The 19,245-nt window shown below is 34.7% G+C and overlaps 1 protein-coding gene across 1 annotated transcript in view; it reads right to left on the bottom strand.

The window, feature by feature from the left end:
* LOC110021360 overlaps positions 1-18,527 on the bottom strand; it is a 34,227-nt gene extending 15,700 nt beyond the window's left edge. Inside the window, exons 1-2 of the mRNA XM_020719819.1 lie at positions 17,814-18,527; positions 9,683-9,761 (exon numbers count right to left, since the gene is read on the bottom strand). Of these exons, the coding sequence (XP_020575478.1) occupies positions 9,683-9,761; positions 17,814-17,871 (137 nt within the window). The 5' untranslated portion in view covers positions 17,872-18,527. The remainder of the gene's footprint in view (positions 1-9,682; positions 9,762-17,813) is intronic.
* Positions 18,528-19,245: the final 718 nt, after the last annotated feature.

Below are 19,245 nucleotides of genomic sequence, written 5' to 3'. Positions count from 1 at the left end.
TATGGTTGGCATTGTGGGATCAGATCAGATTTTCCCTCAGGTTTATCATGAATCATTCGAAGGCCAGGGGGATTGCAACCTCGTCAAGAAGACGAGTAGGAAGGGTGGTAAACTAGCTTTATTCTTTTCTGATGTTAAAGTTTCCAACCTGGTTTACCCTCACTGGGAAGTTCCAATCGAGACATCCTAAAATGGAAATCGTTCGAAAGGTTTTTGAAGATCTCAAACTATTGAGATTAGGAAGGTTGGCCTCTTTAATGGAAGACATATGATGATACAATTATCTAAAGTGGAAGACTATGCCAAAATATTTTCAAAAAAATTTATGAAAATAGATGAGAAATATATGAAACTGCTCAAGTGGTCTCCTGAATTTGACCCTAGCTAAAATCCACCTATAGTTCCAATCTGGTTTAAACTAACTTGACCTAAAGTTGCACTACTTCAATCACCAAGTCCTCTATTCTATTGGAGCTGCACTAGGGAGGCCTATGAAATTGGATATACCCACCTTCAACCCTTTGGTTGCAAGAATCCTTGTTGAAAGGGATATCACCCTCCCTGATGTAGATGAAATATGACTTGGTACTACCCACAATGGGTATTAACAGCCAATTGTTGCAGAACAAAGACCCTACTACTGCAATCACAGTAAACTATTTGGGCACACCCCTATCAAATGCTTCAGGCTTCACTCAAATTTGAGATCGGTAACAACATCATCCATGTGGTGAAAAATATAGCATAAACTGCTAATCTTCCAGAAATGTTGAATGAGAATTTGACTCATTAGGCTACTCCTCACCAACCAGATCAACAGTTTTTTCTCACAATTGTTGAGGCAGTTCTTCCTCAGATCATAAATACTAAGAAATTTTTTTGTAGCAAATGCTATCCGAAGTGTCTTGGAACCACCTATTGCGAGAGACAAGGGCACTTAAGTCCTGGAGGAGCGCCAGGATCAAGGTGTGCTGCAGGCCAAATCAGATCAGCAGTTTACGAATCAACATATCCCCCGGGGTGAGCTCTCCATCGAAGATCCACCTATTGATCAGACAGGACTACCTCTGGCAGATGATTGGCAGGTTTACAAATCTAGAAAGAAGAAAAAAGGAATGCTAGAACTCAGTAATTCTCAGGATGATTGTCTCATAGTTTCGGGCAGAAGCCCACATCTCAGTATGTTGTTGGGCTCCCTCCTTAGATCTAGAGGAAGGGGAAGTGACAAATCCACCGACTGCACCCACTATGATTAGGAGTTTTTTTCCTTTTTTATAATTTTGGGGATTAAATGTGGATTATGTCTCCTTTTGAGTAAGTTGTAATCCTTGTGAGTGAACTCTTTTTACCCACTCACTAAAACCATTGTATCCTCCCTTTTATATAAATATATATATATATATATATATGCATATGTGGGGTCACACTCTGATAATAGTTGGAGATGCAATATATCAGTGCACATAAAATGAAAATGATTTTCTACCTTTTTTTGTGGATTATGAAAAACGTTAAATGTGTGTTTTTGATACACATTTAAATGGTGCATCCTACTTATAATTGAAATAAATAAAAATAAATAGAAAATTAATTTCTTCATTGTCTCTTTTTTATTATTGACTATGTTTTAATGAAAATATTTTTAAAATGTGAATTGATGTAATTTAGAAATGTTTCACCTACCAAGTAGTTTAACCCATATATTCAACTGCAAAATATTTTTCAGTAAAATCTCTTATAGAATAAATGAATCCAAAACACTATATATAGACGTCGAGGAGCCAAAAAAAAAATATATAGGATTTAAGTTTTTACTTTTCTTCTAGTTGTAACAATTTAAATATCTAACAATTTAAATATGAATGAACTCTTGTAAATTAAAAGGTTGTGAAATGGGATGACTCTTTTTTATTTTATATGTTCTTTTTTTAAGAAATGAAATGTTTAAAAAAATTTTCCTCCATCCGACCGTTCGTTCCTGCGTTGGTATTTCAAGCTACCAGGCCAATCATTACTATAAGAAGAAATATAATTTTATAATTGGATGACAACTAGCAAAAGGTGTTACTCTTGGAGTGCAAATGACAATGAATTTTAGATTACTCCATTCACATGCGACGCTCAGATGCAAGAGCATTACTATCCACCCAAGCCAATGATGAGACTTATCATCCTAATAGTAATTAAACTAGACATATGGATGTAGATTTACTTTTCTTTTGGGAAAATTTTAATAACGAGTTCTGTGAGTTATGTGAGTTCTGTTTTTCCACCTCCAATCAGATTGCTGACCTTCTCACAAAAAGGTTGGCTAGACCTTAATTCAAAACATAGAGTAGCAAGTTTGGCTTGCACAATGTTTGCAAACCAGCGTGAGGTTAAAGATTGAGTATCGCCACATCTTTCCAAAATGGAAAGAAACAATGCTAATCATTTTTCTGTCTAAGAGTCCCCTCATGATTGATTTCAGAACTTTTCTGGTAAGGAGGGCTGGCACTTTTCCTGATGGCAGTTAGCCAGTATCCCTTAATTTGCAAAATTTCCTGCAAATGCATTACTGCAGCTAGCAGCCTCCTAGTTCGACAAGCCTCCCAACAACTTGTCGCCATTTCTAGCATACGGTTTTACCTTTTTTAGAAAACTGCTAAGTGGGGTATATTTGGGGGTGATATCTAAACGTTCTAATAGAATTTAAAAGTTCTTAAAACTTAATCCTACTATAATTGTGGAATTTAGAAGAACTTTCTTAGAGGAACTACAAGCAAATAACAAATATATACAACTAGATTAACTCTAATAAAATTGGAGGGAAAATTAAATCATCATGATAAGAAGGAAAGAAATGAAAACACAATGATGGATAATTAAAGGAGAATAATCCCCCCTTAAAATGTAGTAGTGGGCCTATGGTTTCCCTAAACTGTGGGTGGGCCCATGTGGTACACAGTTATAGGCATACGAACACTCCCCCTCAATTTGGGTTATATATGAGATTCATCCCAAATTTGTTGTTGAGATCACTAAAGTGGTGTCGAAGAAGAGTCTTTGTAAGAATATCTGCAATCTAATACTTAGTTGGGATATAGCTTAATTGGACAACCCCTCCACTGGTCTTCTAATATATGAAGTGCCTCTCAATCTTTATCTAATTGGTTTGATAATAGTGTACATGATTCTTTGAAATATTGATGATTTATTAACTATCACTGAACATCTTAATAGTTTTTTTGTTCTCCATGTGTAATTCCACAAGTAATTTCGTTAGCCGCATCCCTTCATAAATTCCTAGGGCTAGGGCACGATGCTCAGATTCTACACGACTTCTTGTCACCATAGCCTTCCTAGGGCTAGGGCACGATGCTCAGATTCTACACAACTTGTCACCATAGCTAGTTTTTTACTTCTCCAAGTAACTAGGTTACCCCATACAAATGAACAGTAATCTTCTATCAGTCAGCTCACCTCCCTAGCTAACATCCTTATGGATCTCAATATTATGGTTATCAATTTTCTTGAATATCAATCCACATCATGGAGTCATCTTTAGGTATCTTAGTATTCAAAAGACCGTTTCATGTTACTAGGTCACTTGTTTTTCTCATCACCATAGCTTGTTTTTTATTCCTCCGAATAACTAGGTTACCCCATACAAAGGAACGGTAATCTTTTTTCAGTCAGCTCACCTCCCTAGCTAACATCCTTATGGATCTCAATATTACGGCTTTCAATTTTCTTGAACATCAATCCACACCATAGAGTCATCAACATTGATGATTGATTAACTATTACTGAACATCTTAACAGTGTTTTTTGTTCTCCATTTGTAATTCCATAAGTAATTTTGTTAGTCGCGTCCCTTCATAAATTTCTAGGGTCAGGGTAGGGTATGATGCTCAGATTCTGCATGACTTCTTATCACCATAGCTTACTTTTTATTTCTCCAAGTAACTAGGTTACCCCATACAAATGAACAGAAATCTTCTGTCGGTCAGCTCACCTCCCTGGCTAACATCCTTATGGATCTCAAAATTATGGTTCTCAATTTTCTTGAACATCAATCCACGTCATGGAGTCACCTTTAGGTATCTTAGCATTCAAGAGACCGCTTCAAAATGATCTTCATTTGCATCATTCATATGTTGGCTCACTAAACCCACCAAAAAATAATGTCATTTCTTGTGTGTGAAAGATAATAAGTTTTCCCACGAGTCTTTGATACATCCCCTTCTCAACTAGGGTATAATTCTCTCCTTTTGATGCCTGTCAATTAGGATCCATATGAGCAGCTGTTTGTTTGCACCCCAACGTTCATGTCTCCTTTCATAATAGAATGATATAATTCCTCTGGGATATGACAATACCTTCTTTGAATTTAGCTACTTTCATTCCCATAAAGTATATTAAAGTTCCAAAATCTTAGATCTCAAATTCAAAAAATATTATTCTTTTGATTATTTCAAGTTTCATTGTGTCATTTCCTATGAGAAAAATGACATCTACATACACAATAAGGATATCATACCTTCTTGATTTGATTTCATAAACAAAGTGTGATTAACCTGATACTAATAGTACCAATTGGCAAGAATAGTCATGTTGAAACTTTCGAACCATGTTCTGGGAGATTGTTTCAACCCATAAAATAAATTATTTAGTTTGCACACCAATTGGTTATTTGTGTTATTTAATCATAAAGGTATCTCCATATACATTTCTTCCACAAGATCCCTATTAAGAAATACATTTTTTATGTCTAGCTAATGTAAAGATCAGTCCCGGTTGACAACCAATGGTCGTAATACTCTAATTGTGGTTGAGTTTCACCACTAGTGCAAATATCTCTTAATAGTCAATTTTATAAAACAAGTGAACCCTTTTGCTACAAGTATAGTCTTGAAAATTTCTATGCTCCCATATGTTTTGTATTTAACAATGAATACCCATTTGTAACTACAATTCTTCTCAACTGGCAGAGTTATGATCCAGGTACCATTATCAGCAGTTCCGCATTCTTTTTCCCAGTAGGGATAGACAAGGCCTCTTGTATTAAATTTGGGACCTGCACATTATCCAACTTTCGAACAAAAAATTTGTAAGGGGATGATAATTTTCCATAGGTCACAAATTCTTATATCGGGTGGTTTGTGCATCATTGTGCTCCTTCCTTTTGGTTCTCATGATGTGTTAACCCAACTTTTGTGTGAATACTTGGGGAGTGTGTGAGTTATTAGTTCTGGTGATTTTCATTCTTGATTTAACATATGTCCCGTACATGCTCCTTGGGTTTTTTCTTTCTGAAGTACACACAGAGTTCTTGATTCTTAATGGGAGTTGTGAGATTTAGTGGAGTAATAGATTAATTTTTCATACTGATTTGAGATAGTGGGAGAAGAGTGGGTTCATTAGGGATATAAGGAAGGTGGTCTTGAGGTTCCTAAATGGTATCTCATTTTAATGGTATGTTAGAGGTGAAAGACTGAATGTGGGGGTAGAATATTATAAGGGTGTTGAGATGTTTGTTAAAGTTTAACACTTTGTCGGGCATCCTATTTATGGATAAGTGAATGCGAAAATTACATACCCCTAGAAGTATTTGGGTACATTGTTAGTGAATATAATTGAATGGGCCGCCTTGAGGAGATGTCCATTCTTTCTCTCGGTCACATCATTTTGTTGGGGAGTGTCAACATAAGAGCTTATATGAATAATGTCATTTTTATAGATAAGCATAAGGGACAAGGTTGGAACTATAGTAATTTTTTACATTATCAGTTGAGAATCTGAATTTTGTCATGAAATTGGGTAAGAATTATGTTGTGGAAGGTTTCAAATATGTCGGTAGCTTCAAATTTTTCCTTCATAAGAAAGGTTTAACTGGTTAGGGTTAGATCATTAATGATATGAAAAACCACTTAGCCTCATTTGTCTTTTTTATTTTTGAGAGCCCAAAATATCATTGTGAATCATGGAGAATCATAGAGAATGGATGTGTTGGTTTTTATTTAGATTTGGGTACAGTTGTCAAATATATTAAGTTAGTAAATTTCACACTGATAGAAACTAAGCTTTTTTTGTTGATAAACAAAGGAGGATACAATTTTTCAATATAATAGAAATTAAAATGTCCAAAGACAACAATTTTTCAATATAATAGAAATTAAAATGTCCAAGACAAAAAATGATAACATAACTTGACTCTCATGAGAAACAGACTCGATACAAGACTCATAGGATTGTGAATGGTGGGACAGTCCTTTTGAAATGGGAGACTTAGTGAGTACTTAAAATTCACGATAAGTGTCAGCACTGCCAATCACGTTCCGCGAGTCCATCATATAAACACCACACAAATTAGGGTGGTTTTAGTAACACAATTCATGTCACAAGTTTATTGGTACACAGTAAATGACACTTAAGTTTAGGAACAAAAAATATAGATTGAAGAATAAGATCCTTTGTGAGTTTCACACTTCCTTTTCTTTTTAAAGATGAGAGGGCGTCATTTGTGATTCTAACTGCGAATGGTGTTGACAAGAATGGAAGAATTGGAAAACAGTGATATCACCTATCATCTGATCAGAAGCTTCAGAGTCCATTATCCAATGCTGATTCTTCTTGTTGAGAGTAACAAGAGCATATGAAAAACTATCATGATGTGGTAGAAGCCTCAGAATATTGTCCCAAAAGTATTTGGAGAGTTTCAAGTTGTTCCTTGCCGATAGACTGTGTTCATGAGGCTTCTTTTTTTTATTCTATGTTTGCTTGATTTTCTCCATCACCTTTGACTTTGTTGAGCTTAATATATGCAGATTTTTTATAAATTTTCCAACAGTTCTCCTTCAAATGACCAAACTTACTACAATGTTCACACCATGGTATGTTCCCCTTTAATTTGTTGTCCTAAGATGATTTGTGAGTGTATAAAATGAAGTTGTCAACATTTTTCGCAGTGGTATCACCTACTATCATGATTTTCTTCTTGCTCTCTTCCCTCCATAGTTTAGCAAAGGCTTCACAAATAGAAAGAAGAGGTTTAGTTCACAAGATTCTTCCTCTGATTTCACTTGTGAGCACCTCCATGTGCATGTTTCGTAAATATCTAGTTGGAGCCAATATCTAGTGAGAGTGTTGAACTATTGAATAACATTCAACTCACATTGCCGCAGGTCATGTAATCTAGTTTCAAAGTCAAACAACTCAGACGTGTTGTCAACATTTGAATAGGTTTACCCTGCGACATCCCAAATATCTTTTGACGCTTTGTATAGGAGAGAGTATTCTTCAATTTAAGTGGTCATGGAATTAACAAGTCATGATGTGATCATGTGATCTTCAATTTTCTAGGTCTGATATTTAGAATCAATAATATCTAGTGCAGAATTTTTCTTGGTGAAATAATAATCTTTTCCTTTATCAAAGATGTACATGAACAGGGATTGAGACCATTAGAAGAAATTTTTGTCATCCAAGTTCTGATTGGTGATGTGGGAAGAGATTTCAAATGCCACAGAACAAAGAATCCTAAGTTTAAGTTCAGAAGTAACTTCCGAAGATGAAAAAGAAATTTTCATGTTGTATTCGGTCATGAGGTGTCGTTAAGAAGGGTTTCAATAGGGACTGCTTATCATCAACACAGGATGTCCACCAAAGAGAGAAATTGACTGTGTCGATATACGATTTTCACGAGAGAAGAAGCAGTTGCAGCCAGATGTAGAATTCCCATTCAGGATCTGGACAAGCAAATTTTGGTCACATGCATGAGATTTCCACCAAAGAAAATCATAAGGAGAGAAAGGTCGGATCAGGTTTTGATTTCCACTAAAGAGAGAAAATTCAATCCAAGATTCCTCTCGAAAGATTGTTGCCTAGAAAGTGGTTGGGTAGCGAGAGAGATGCTTGAAAGATTGGCACCGCCTGAGAAGTGGCTAGGCTGCGAGAGAAAAATCCAATCCAGGATTTCTCTCAGAATATTGACACATGAGAAGTGGTTGCGTCGCCTGCGTCTGGAAGCCTGTAGGGAGTGACGCCCAACAAAGGAGCACCTGTAGGGGAGAGCAAATCTGACTAAGGTATTGCATGGACTAGCAGCTGCAAGGAGAGAATTTGGCGGAGAAAGGAAAGGGTTTTTTTACGCTCTTATATAATGTGGAATTCAGAAGGAACTTAAAGGAAAAAGTCTCTAACTTTTTCATTCAACCAATACAAGCAAATAATAAATATATACAGATCAAACTTACCCTAATAAAATTGGAGGGAAATTCAAATCATCACGATAAGAAGGAAATCAATAAAAACACAATAATGGATAATTAAGGAAAAATTATTTCTACACGTCAAACATAGCAACAGACCCACAGTTTCCTAAACCTTTTTTTGGGGGGGGGATGTGGTCCACAGTTATATGCATACAATAATATTCATATTTCCTTTTTATGCAAAAGTGTGGGAAGAGATTTCAAATGCCACAGAACAAAGAAAGCAATGAAGTATTTGAATAATAGACTAGAGCTATTATCTTAATTTTGATTATGTAACTCTTTATTTATGGGACCAAGTTTCAGCATACGAAAGCAATGAAGTATTTGAATAATTATCATTGCTTCTCTTTAACTCATGCCGCCCTTTTTCTTACCAATGGTGTTTTTTATTTGACTCAATCAGATAATATGAACCTTTTTCTTACCAATGGTGTTTTTTATTTGACTCAAATAATATGAATCGTGATAATAAGCTTAATTAAAGAACTCTAGATGCTAAATTAGGTGTTATTTAAATTATCACAACCTTGATAGACAATTGGTCTTCATACTAAGTAAGATATCGTAGAACCAAATCATAGTATTTAATGGATAACTTTGTAATCTTAATAGCATAACAATATTGTCAAGATCATTGTTATTTAGATAACAATGTAACAAACCAACCTAGCATATATGCATTACTGGAAATGTCTACTATCAATAGTGCTTTGACAGCATCTATGATAGATTCATTCATTATGCTATTGCTTGCAAGTTTATGTTACTCAAAATCCTAAAACCATGCGGTTAGCTCTTGTAGCAAATTATGATCAAGTACACATGGTGCATTCTCTTTTAGCATGCAAGATAAATCGAATAATCACTACAAGCACGGCAAAAATTTATGTGCATAGGTGCTATATATGTTTTAGTTAAGGTTAAACAAGTAAAATCATGTGTGCCAAATAAACAGTTATGCTAAACCCAAGAATTGAATCTATTAAAACCTACTAAGAAGTGAATATATTATTATCCACCGCATTCACTGGTTAGCATAGTGATAAGCTCATATGAATAACAAAATATTCACAGTAATAATCCTCAAAAATCTCTTGAAAGAACATTTCAATCATTAAAATGTAAAATAACACGAAAACTTGATACCCATTTGAGATAGAAACTATATCATGCAGCCGATGGCTCCCTACTATTCTGTCATTGCATAGGTATTGTTCATAAAGGATAGCTCAATACTTGACTAATGGTTATCATATCATTATAAATTTCATTCTTGTAGTTTAGTTTATATAAGAGCACATATATAACGTATATCAAAGGTCCAAGAATTTATAGGAAAGCCATACATGTCTTAAAATTGCATTCATCATCTCAGTAGTTTTTATAATATTATAACGCATCAAAAAATAAGAAGTCGTCAATACCTTGCTTGTGATTCAATTGAATGTGAAAGCATGGATAGCAACTCCCTTGCAGTTGCATGATCGTTTACAGCTACAATATCTACATGAAAATTTTCATGAAGAGTCATACGATTAGAAAAGACATTTGACTTGAGTTCATATTTAACACGACTCCAGAAACACATTCCACAACAGCATAAAATGGTTTATAAGAAAAGGATTATAGTCTCCTGATGAATCAGAAAATTTACATAAAGCATATGAAAAGGATTATAGTCACCAAATCAATCAGCAATATTATAAAGAGCAAAATAATGGTTTAACAAACAAGGCAAATTTTGAATTTCCAATATAGTAATAATAGTGCAGTTACCTGAACATTTGAAAACTCAATAACAACTTCTTTTAATTAAACAGTAATTATTGTTGATAATCAAACTTGGCTGAGATAATTTATTATTAACCATATTAATAATCACTATATGATGAATTAAATTTAACTAGCACTTACTGTAGTTTTTTAACTACATATATCCCCTCTCACTCAAGCATCTTTCCATCCCTCTATTTTCAGATAATTCAGGATTAATTAAATGATTATTATTTTATTATGTTTGCCTATGCAAATCTCCAGTTTCCTCTCCCTCTCTCATAACAACCTAACTACACGTCCTACATCATTGGAGAAAACCACCAACATTTGATAAGAAGCAAAGCAATAGTTTCTCACCTAACTCTTTACCTCTCCCTTGCCCCCTTCTCATCCATTTCACTCCCCCTCCTCCAGTGGTATTTTCCAAGGGGTCTCTTCACATTGCCACCATCCTCTGGAACACCAATAACAATAAGATTAGCCTTAAACCAAGAGAACTCCCCTCTCCCCTCTCCCCATTCGAAGCTAATACTAGAGAAGGAAGAGAAAGAAGGCAGGCAATGAGGGCTAGGGAGGAAGGGAGATTGCTGGTGGCTGCAACCTTTGAGACAAACACCAAAAATAAAAGGTTAACCACAAACCAAGGTTGACCATTATCTCCTTCCTACTCTTCCCTCTATTGTACTCCTAAACGCTGCACCAAAAACCTCCCTTTTCGGCAATGTTATCAATGTCATTCATATAAGTGGCAACCAATGAATCCTCTAAAAATATAGTTAACGCTGCATAAGATCAAAGATCTTGATATTTTTGAAGAAGCCAAAGAAGAGAAAATATTAGATTAATTCTTTAAAAGGCAATGTTGGTTATCTCATCATCAAATATAAGCTTGCAAAATGTTATAAACATCAAGATTTCACCAAGAGAGGTTGAATTACAAACAAGCCTCTGAGGGAAAGATGATAGCTCTCTTGCACATACCATATGCCTTAAAAATACGCCAAAAGCAATAGGTAACATAATTTTAAACCAAAATTGAAAATACGTTAAACCCAGGTTATAACTTAATCAGTCGTAGGCTAAAGTCATCAATGTCCTCATTAGCCAAATTCCAATCTTTTTTTGGGGTTATTATTAGAAATTTTTTTTTCATTCACCATAGTTAAGTATTGTATGAAGTGCTAACTGTTAGTTTAGGTGTGCAGATGGTCCGCTGGTTTGATCTACTAAAATAGAAAAATACTCCATGCAAGGCACGTATAATAAGAGATAAAAAATTATAGATAATTATTTACTTGTTTTATCATTTACACACACACACCCACATTTATATGTATGTATATGGCTACAAAAACTATATAGAAAGTGAGATGTTTTGTTACATGCCATTTGCAGATAATATACTTCTATTAGTTTAGACCTCTTTGGAAGTAAAAATTAGAATAATGGAGTATTTTTAAGAAGATAATCAGATTATGGATAGTAGATAAAGGACAGAGTGTATGATGTATGACTTCAGGGAACTTCAAGACAGTAGTTATTTGGTGATATGATTGAAGGATCAAGTGATAAAAAAATTTAACCAATTTATGGACACTAGATTTACTATCCAAGAGAATATCTCACTTTTAATATAATTTTGGTAGACATTTTCATTACCAATATAACAGTTTGAATATAATTCATCCCCATTATAATCTCATTGAAGTTAAAAGCTCCTTGGCCACTCACAACCAATTACAATATTAGTCAAGGCTCCATCTTGCATGTACATATCATATTGAGCATAGCTTTGACATAAAAATGTTCTCTAATACAACCATCGAATTAATTTTCCCATCCTTGATCATATATCTTCTTAAGATCCATGCAAACCATTTGAAAATCTTTTTATGCTCTCAATTCATTTAAGCCTTAACACAAAATAGCATCCACAACAATTTTCAGCTTATAAAATCAAATTGATCCCTGCAAATTGAAGCATTTTCAACTAGATTAGCATCATAATCCTCTCCAATAATTTCATTGTATGACCAAAAGCTTTGTTCCATAAAAGTATCACAATCATACTCATCTCATTAATTCTGAAAAAATATACCAAACATTTCATCTCCAATAATTTGACATTCTTGTAACTGTAAGGCCTAATTACAAAAATTATAAAGCAACATACTAAGAAAAGCCATAAAAAATTTCTGAAGTTAAATAGATATTATATCTAAACGTAGAGCATATTTTAAATTTCCATATTATATCTCCAATAACCCCATTGTATAATCAGGCATATTTTCTTTGATCAATCATAGAGCACTTCATGATTCTAAAAATTTTGCTTTGCAAAAGATGGCTTCCTTAGCCTTTTTATATTTTATTAAAATTTTCATCTTTAATTAAGATAATGTAATTATTACTTTAAGACATTAAAGTTTAAACTTGATCAAATCCTGTAAATCTCAATTTTCTTAACTTAGTTATTTTATGAAATTATTTTTCAACTTTAATGCACAAAAGTACGAAACAATTATAAGAAGTTGGAGCTTTGGATTTACTCCTCTTTGCAATAGTTTACATAAAATTACAGTTTGCCTCAAATGTGTTTACCTTTTGGCATTCTAGTGACAGCAAGGTTCTTTATTCACAAACCCTCGTGGCTTCTTAATCTAACACCAATTCCATATTTATAAAAGATCTAATTCTGGACTATATAGAATTTCTACAATCATCCTCTTAATGTTAAAAGTGGTGTTAAATTATGTTATCCCCATTATAAACCCACAACCCTAAGATACTTCATAAAACATAGGTGTCATTTTATTTGGTAGATGTGAAACCAAAGCAGGTAAAAACTTGTCTTAGGAAGAACATAAGGAGTATATAACACACTTGAGATAATAATTTTCAATTTAAATTTAAAAATTACTATGATATAAATCTAATTGCTGCAAATTTAAATAAATAATGATGCATCCATAAACATAGATGCAACTTAGAAAATTGAAGGAAAATAATGAGCAGTAGTTCACTGCTATTTTTTTCATCTTCTTTGATTATGAATGAGAAATGATATCAACACATCAGCATAAATATTACCATTAGTGAAGAGAAAAAAAAAGGAAGGTCTTGAATGCTTTAGTAACAGAACCTAATTTAAAAGAAAGGCTACTGAGAACTACATAAATTCCACCGAAAATCAACCGGCATCTTTAATAGCCTCCAGTGTCGAACAATTCTAGTGGAAAATACTCAAGCAAGATTACAGTTCTGAAAATTTACACATTTCAAGTAATTAATACCTTCGGGCTCCAAGAATAAGGGCTTCAGTGAGTAATGTTTTTTTGCTTCAGCTTATTAAACCAAAGGTGTGGTTCTCCGGGTTAACTGAGCCATTAAGAAATCATGTTTGTCGGCCACAGTCATGACAGTTTTAAACTAACAAAAAATTGAAAAATACCACAAGACTATAAGCATCTCAAGCAACAAATTCTTTCTTTCCCAAGCCCTTTAATTGAGACCCTAAATTTATAGAGAAAAAGAAACAGGAAGGAAAATGAAAAATCCCACAAGACTATAAGCATCTCAAGCAACAAATTCTTTCTTTCTCAAGCCCTTTAATTGAGACCCTAAATTTAACACTGTCGTTGCCGGTCCCAAACTCGGATGCGAAAAGTGGAGGGTTGCGTTAGGTAGACGACAGTCAGCGTAAAACTTGTCGAAAAAAATCATGACATTAATCCTTTTGATCATTGTGTAAGTGTTAGGGCGTCCCTGGAAGCGGCGCGCTGTATAGCTTGAATACACTGAAAAGTGTGCAAGGGCCGCTACACCGGCGCCCGGGTGTAGTGCTAAATAAGCAAGGGTGGGATCATTACGGGCGAATGCGGGTAAAGAAGTTAGTCCATGAAACTAATGAAACTAATATTAGGATAGGATCTTGGAATATAGACACTCTCAATGATAAATTAATGGAATTAGTTGATATTATGATTCATAGGAAAATTAATATCTTATGTATTCAAGAAACCAAGTGGGTTGGAGAAAAGGCTAAGGAGATTGATAATTTAGGTTTTAAACTTTGGTATTCTGGTAAGAGTCGCACTAGAAATGGTGTAGGTGTAATTATAGATAAGAGTTTGAAAGATAACGTTGTAAAAATTAATAGAGTTGGTGATAGAATTATAGCCCTTAAGATTATCATTGATACTAAGATTTTTAATATTATAAGTGTTTATGCTCCTCAAGTAGGTTTAGATACAGAGTCTAAAGATAAATTTTGGAATGACTTAGAAGACTTAATACAAATGATACCTCTTGAAGAAAGAATTTTTATTGGAGGAGATTTAAATGGACATGTCGATAGAGTGGTAGAAGATTTCAGAAATATTCATGGTGGCTACGGTTTTGGAGTAACTAATGAAGAAGGTTGTCGGTCAACTTTTTCTTCGATTTGTGAGATTTATTTGAAAAATATGATATATGAAAATAATTTTTTGAGATTTAATTTAAGTATAAAAGATATATAGTTTGAGTTTTAAAAGTAGTGTGTTTTAGTTTTTTTTTTTTTTGAAAAATGAGACCAAATGGATCTCATTAGTCTGATAGTTTGCATAATCGTGCCTGATACCGCGAATACTACACCTTCCCGAGAGATAAGTGTAGACATCAGCGATGTTCTCTTCGGAGGGCACTAAGAGATTTGTGACATCCGTTTGGTCTGCGAACCTTTTATATATGACCGACAAATTCCCCTATTTAATACAAAGATTAAATAGGGTTTATTTTACCTGGGTTCCAAGTTCCCTATAGAGGCAAGCCCCTATAGTTAATTACATCCCAAATGACGGGAGTCACTTGAGAAAACTCTCGATAATGATCAATGGTTCTAGTCTTCAAGAATTCAAGGTTCAGGTTTTCAAGGTAGGACGTAGAAAATCAAGTGGGAATGGCTCAATGCGGAACACTTATTTTTAGGAGTCCAGAGGAAGAAGAAGGTAGGGGATGAGATACAATATAAGAAGTTATGTTATAAAAATTGGTTTAAATGTAAAAGCTTAGAGAACTGGAGAAAATATCAAACGGCTCGCAGGGAGTCTAAAAGAACAATCTGTGATGCTAAAAATTCATCTTTTAATGATCTTTATAATAGATTAGATACTAAGGGGGTGAAAAATATATGTATAAACTAGTCAAATAAAGAGAAAAGAAAAGTAAAGATTTAACTCAAGTAAAGTGTATTAAAGATGAAAATCAAAAAGTACTTTTCTTAGAAAAAGATATTCAACATAGGTGGGTGAGTTACTTTGATAAACTTTTTAATGAAGTTTCTGAAAATACGATCGAACTTAGTGATTTTAATATCGTAAATAATAATAAAACGTTTCATTTTTACCGTCGCATTAGCAAAAAAGAAGTTGAGGAGGCTTTAAAGAAAACCAAGGGTGGAAAGTCTGTAGGTCCTGATGATATCCCAATTGAAGTGTGGAAATATTTGGGAGATTTGGGAGTTTCTTGGCTTACTAAACTCTTTAATATTATTTTAAAAACTAAAAAGATGCCTGAGGAGTGGAGGAAGAGTATTTTGATCCCCATTTTTAAGAATAAAGGGGATGCACAAGAGTGTGCAAATTATAGAGGAATTAAGTTGATGTGTCATACTTTAAAATTATGGGAGAGGGTAATTGAACATAGGTTAAGATGCATCACGAAAATTTCTCATAATCAATTTGGATTTATGCCTGGCAGGTCTACTATGGAAGCTATACATTTATTGAGAGGTTTGATGGAGAAGTTCAGAGATAATAAGGAGAATCTACATTTGATTTTTATTGATTTAGAAAAAGCTTACGATAAGGTTCCAAGAGATATCCTTTGGAGAGTTCTCGAGAAGAAATGTGTTGATATGATTTATATTCAAGTCATTAATAAAATGTATACTAGAGCTCTTACTTGTGTTCAAACTGAAGGAGGATTAACAAAATATTTTCCTATTTCTATTGGATTACATCAGGGATCGGCTTTAAGCCCATATCTTTTTGCTTTAGTTATGGATGGTCTTACTGGACATCTACAAGAGGATGTACCTTGGTGTATGCTTTTTGCTGATAATATTCTTCTCGTGGATAAAACGAGAGAAAAAGTCCAGAAAAAACTTGAATTATGGAGGTCTACATTGGAGTCTAAAGGCCTTCGTTTAAGTAGAACTAAAACTGAATACATGGAATGTAATTTTAGTAGTATCATTTCCTTTTCTAGGGTCTTAGGATCTAGCTCTAGGAGTTCATATTGACCATCTTAGAAAACTAGAATTGAGACTCACCCTTCTAGAAATTCTAGTCAATTCCTATTTTCCTTTGATGTCTAGCATCTTTGGCACAAGACCATCGTCTTATGAACGAGCGGTTATGGGCTATGTTGCATAGATTCAAGGAAAATGTTCCAAATAAGACTTCAAGCCTTAGAAAAACATCGTCACGACCTTTTTCGTCACATACACACATCAAATACACAAAGTTCACGAAATTACACGAAATCGGACTTCAATTAAGCCCAAAGGACGGGTGAAAATGCGAACTTCTCGGGATGACTTCCGAAGACAAAATGGACTGCGTCAATGCGTCCGGGACACAAATTTTGGTAGGAAAGGACACCCATATTGCCATACTTTCGACACGAGAAAATTCCTTCTTTTTTTTTTTTTTTATGCTTTTGGTTTTACTTTTGAATGAAAATATGACACTAAATAGGACGCAATGGAGAAAAAGGATTCATGTAGCCGACCCCACGCAGTGGGATTAAGGCTTTGTTGTTGTTGTTGTTGTTGTTGTTGTTGAGAGTTTGAAATGAGAAAAGAAAACGAACAATGATGGTTCTCTTCCAAACATTTGCACAAGGCTTTGTTGTTGTTGTTGTTGTTGTTGTTGGGAGTTTGAAATGAGAAAAGAAAACGAACAATGATTGTTCTCTTCCAAACATTTGCAGAGAATAAAGAGAATTGAATTCTCATAAATATTTTCTTACTGAAACCTAAAGGGCTCTTTGGTTCAATATTATTGATACATTAGTGTTATTAAGATGTCATCAATCATCATTATTAAATGTTATTGTTATTTGTTAAATTCAATGTATTTGGTTCATTGTTATTATATTGAGATGCCAATGCTATCCATAGAAAAACGTAATGGCGCAGTTCTTCAGATATCATGATATAAGACCTTGGAGGATTAAAAAAGAGGTCATAAATGCTATTTAAAAAGGTGAGTAAGCCAATCAACTGACAGATTTAAATAGCAAGACATTACAGTTATCAATGAATCAAACATACCCTAAATTCCCACCAAAGAAAAATATTTATTCCAACACAATCCTAACAGATCCATCTTTCTCCATATGAAAGAATGTAAATCTAATTAATCATAACATATTTTTTCATTTCATTTCGTTTTAGACACATTAAGCAACGTATGAATACTTTTATCTCTCTCCTAAAACTCTCAGTCGAAAAGAAAATAAGGCATCCTACATTTTCCTTTCTCTCTCCCTCCACCCTAAAATCTGTTATTTTCTTCCGTCAACTCCTCATCAAAGTTTATGTTCTGAGAGAGTTCCCTATGGTAAAAGGCGAGAGATGCAAATAACATAATCTCATCCAAAATTTCGTCAAAACGCTGAAGATCGAGAGAGATGCGGCACGGAAACGAATGATCGGATGTAACTGCAAGTTAAAAAAAAAACCTAAAACATAGAGCATTGAGGGTAGTAAAAATAACGAAGGAAATAATTCACCGCAGTATCGAGCGTAGATCTGGCGGATATCTAGCTGTTTAGGTCCCAATGAATTCATCCTTCATCCGGGAACCCGGCTCGAATTACGATTTCCTATACCAGTCACTGCTCGAAGTAAAACTCGAACCGCGTAATGAAAGAATATATAAAGAAGCAAGAGAAAAAAATCTTCTCCCTTCCCTTAGGGCTCAGAGCTATTTGAGTAAAAGCTCGGACGCGGGAGAAGGAATGGCAGAGTTGCCAGTTACGCCACGGTGAAGGAGTAACTGCGAGGATGTCTCGCCTCCGTTCCGTCGTAGAGACCGCCGAGCGCCGTTGGCTTGGCCGATCAACTTCTCAGAGAAGAGCTTCTACCGAAAACTCATTTAGTGACCTTCGTTCCGGTGCTTCGGACGTCCCTTCGGCTATTTCGGAAATGGAAAGGTTCAAAATACCCTCAAATGGTGAAGGACTCCTTCTCCGGCTCCGCAGAAGGCTTATCGACGGCGAAAGCGAAGGATGCGTTCAGGATCCCGGATAGAGCAACGGGTAGATCCCATACAAATTTGTCGGCGTCGGCGATATCGTCCCGCCGATGCGCGGTCTATGTGCAATGAGGAGCCATATCAGGAAATTTTAAGTAACGATGAATGAATTCAATTTCTATTTTTCTTTGGCCGAGCCAGGAAATTTTTGAGGACCTTCACGAAAAAATTATTACTTACCGGCAACCCCTTGTACGCTGCTTTATATATAAATGTATATGAAATTCGTCTGCATGCAAAAAAATTTTATAATTGAGCAGAAGTGGGAGAAGTTGCACTACAATTTAGGTTTTTAAAACATTTAATTTTTTGTATTATTGTACGCATCAAAATTATCGGCACCAATCTTAAAGCAATTAAACGGATAAAAATAATGACTCAACGTACATTAAATTCAAGAGACATGATTTGGACCGATGATCTGAAAGATCAACAGACTGATCAAGTCCACTAACATACATTATCGATGAAACCGGTCGACAGACTTATCCACGCTCCCAACCACCGACACTTCCTAAAAGTCGGTTGAACACAACCGTCCGACCGACCACTTATGTCTCGGCAGAAACGACAGCCACGACGCCCGTCGCTTTGATCAACCAAACAAAAACATGTCGACCGGCTGATTATTGTCATATCCAAATTTAAATTGTACTATTAATTTAGTATCAAATCAGCACATTGATTGCATTAAGTGTGGTTCCCATAGCAATCCCTCATTTATGTAATTGTATGAATACGCTCCTATAAATAGGAGGCAAAATAATGAATAAAGGGGCCCCGACTCCCTACCGAGAATTCTCTAACGCTTGTCTTCTTTCTCTTTCTCCTTCTCCCTACTCTAACTCTTAGAGTGTGTATTTCCAAAAGACAATTTCGGATTCAATATCCTAAAAAGTGGTGCAGTG

This window comes from Phalaenopsis equestris, unplaced genomic scaffold (assembly GCF_001263595.1).
Source record: "Phalaenopsis equestris unplaced genomic scaffold, ASM126359v1 Scaffold000134, whole genome shotgun sequence".
NCBI lineage: Eukaryota > Viridiplantae > Streptophyta > Magnoliopsida > Asparagales > Orchidaceae > Phalaenopsis > Phalaenopsis equestris.
Note: the sequence above shows the minus strand (reverse complement) of the source record. Positions and strands in the feature narration are given on the sequence as shown.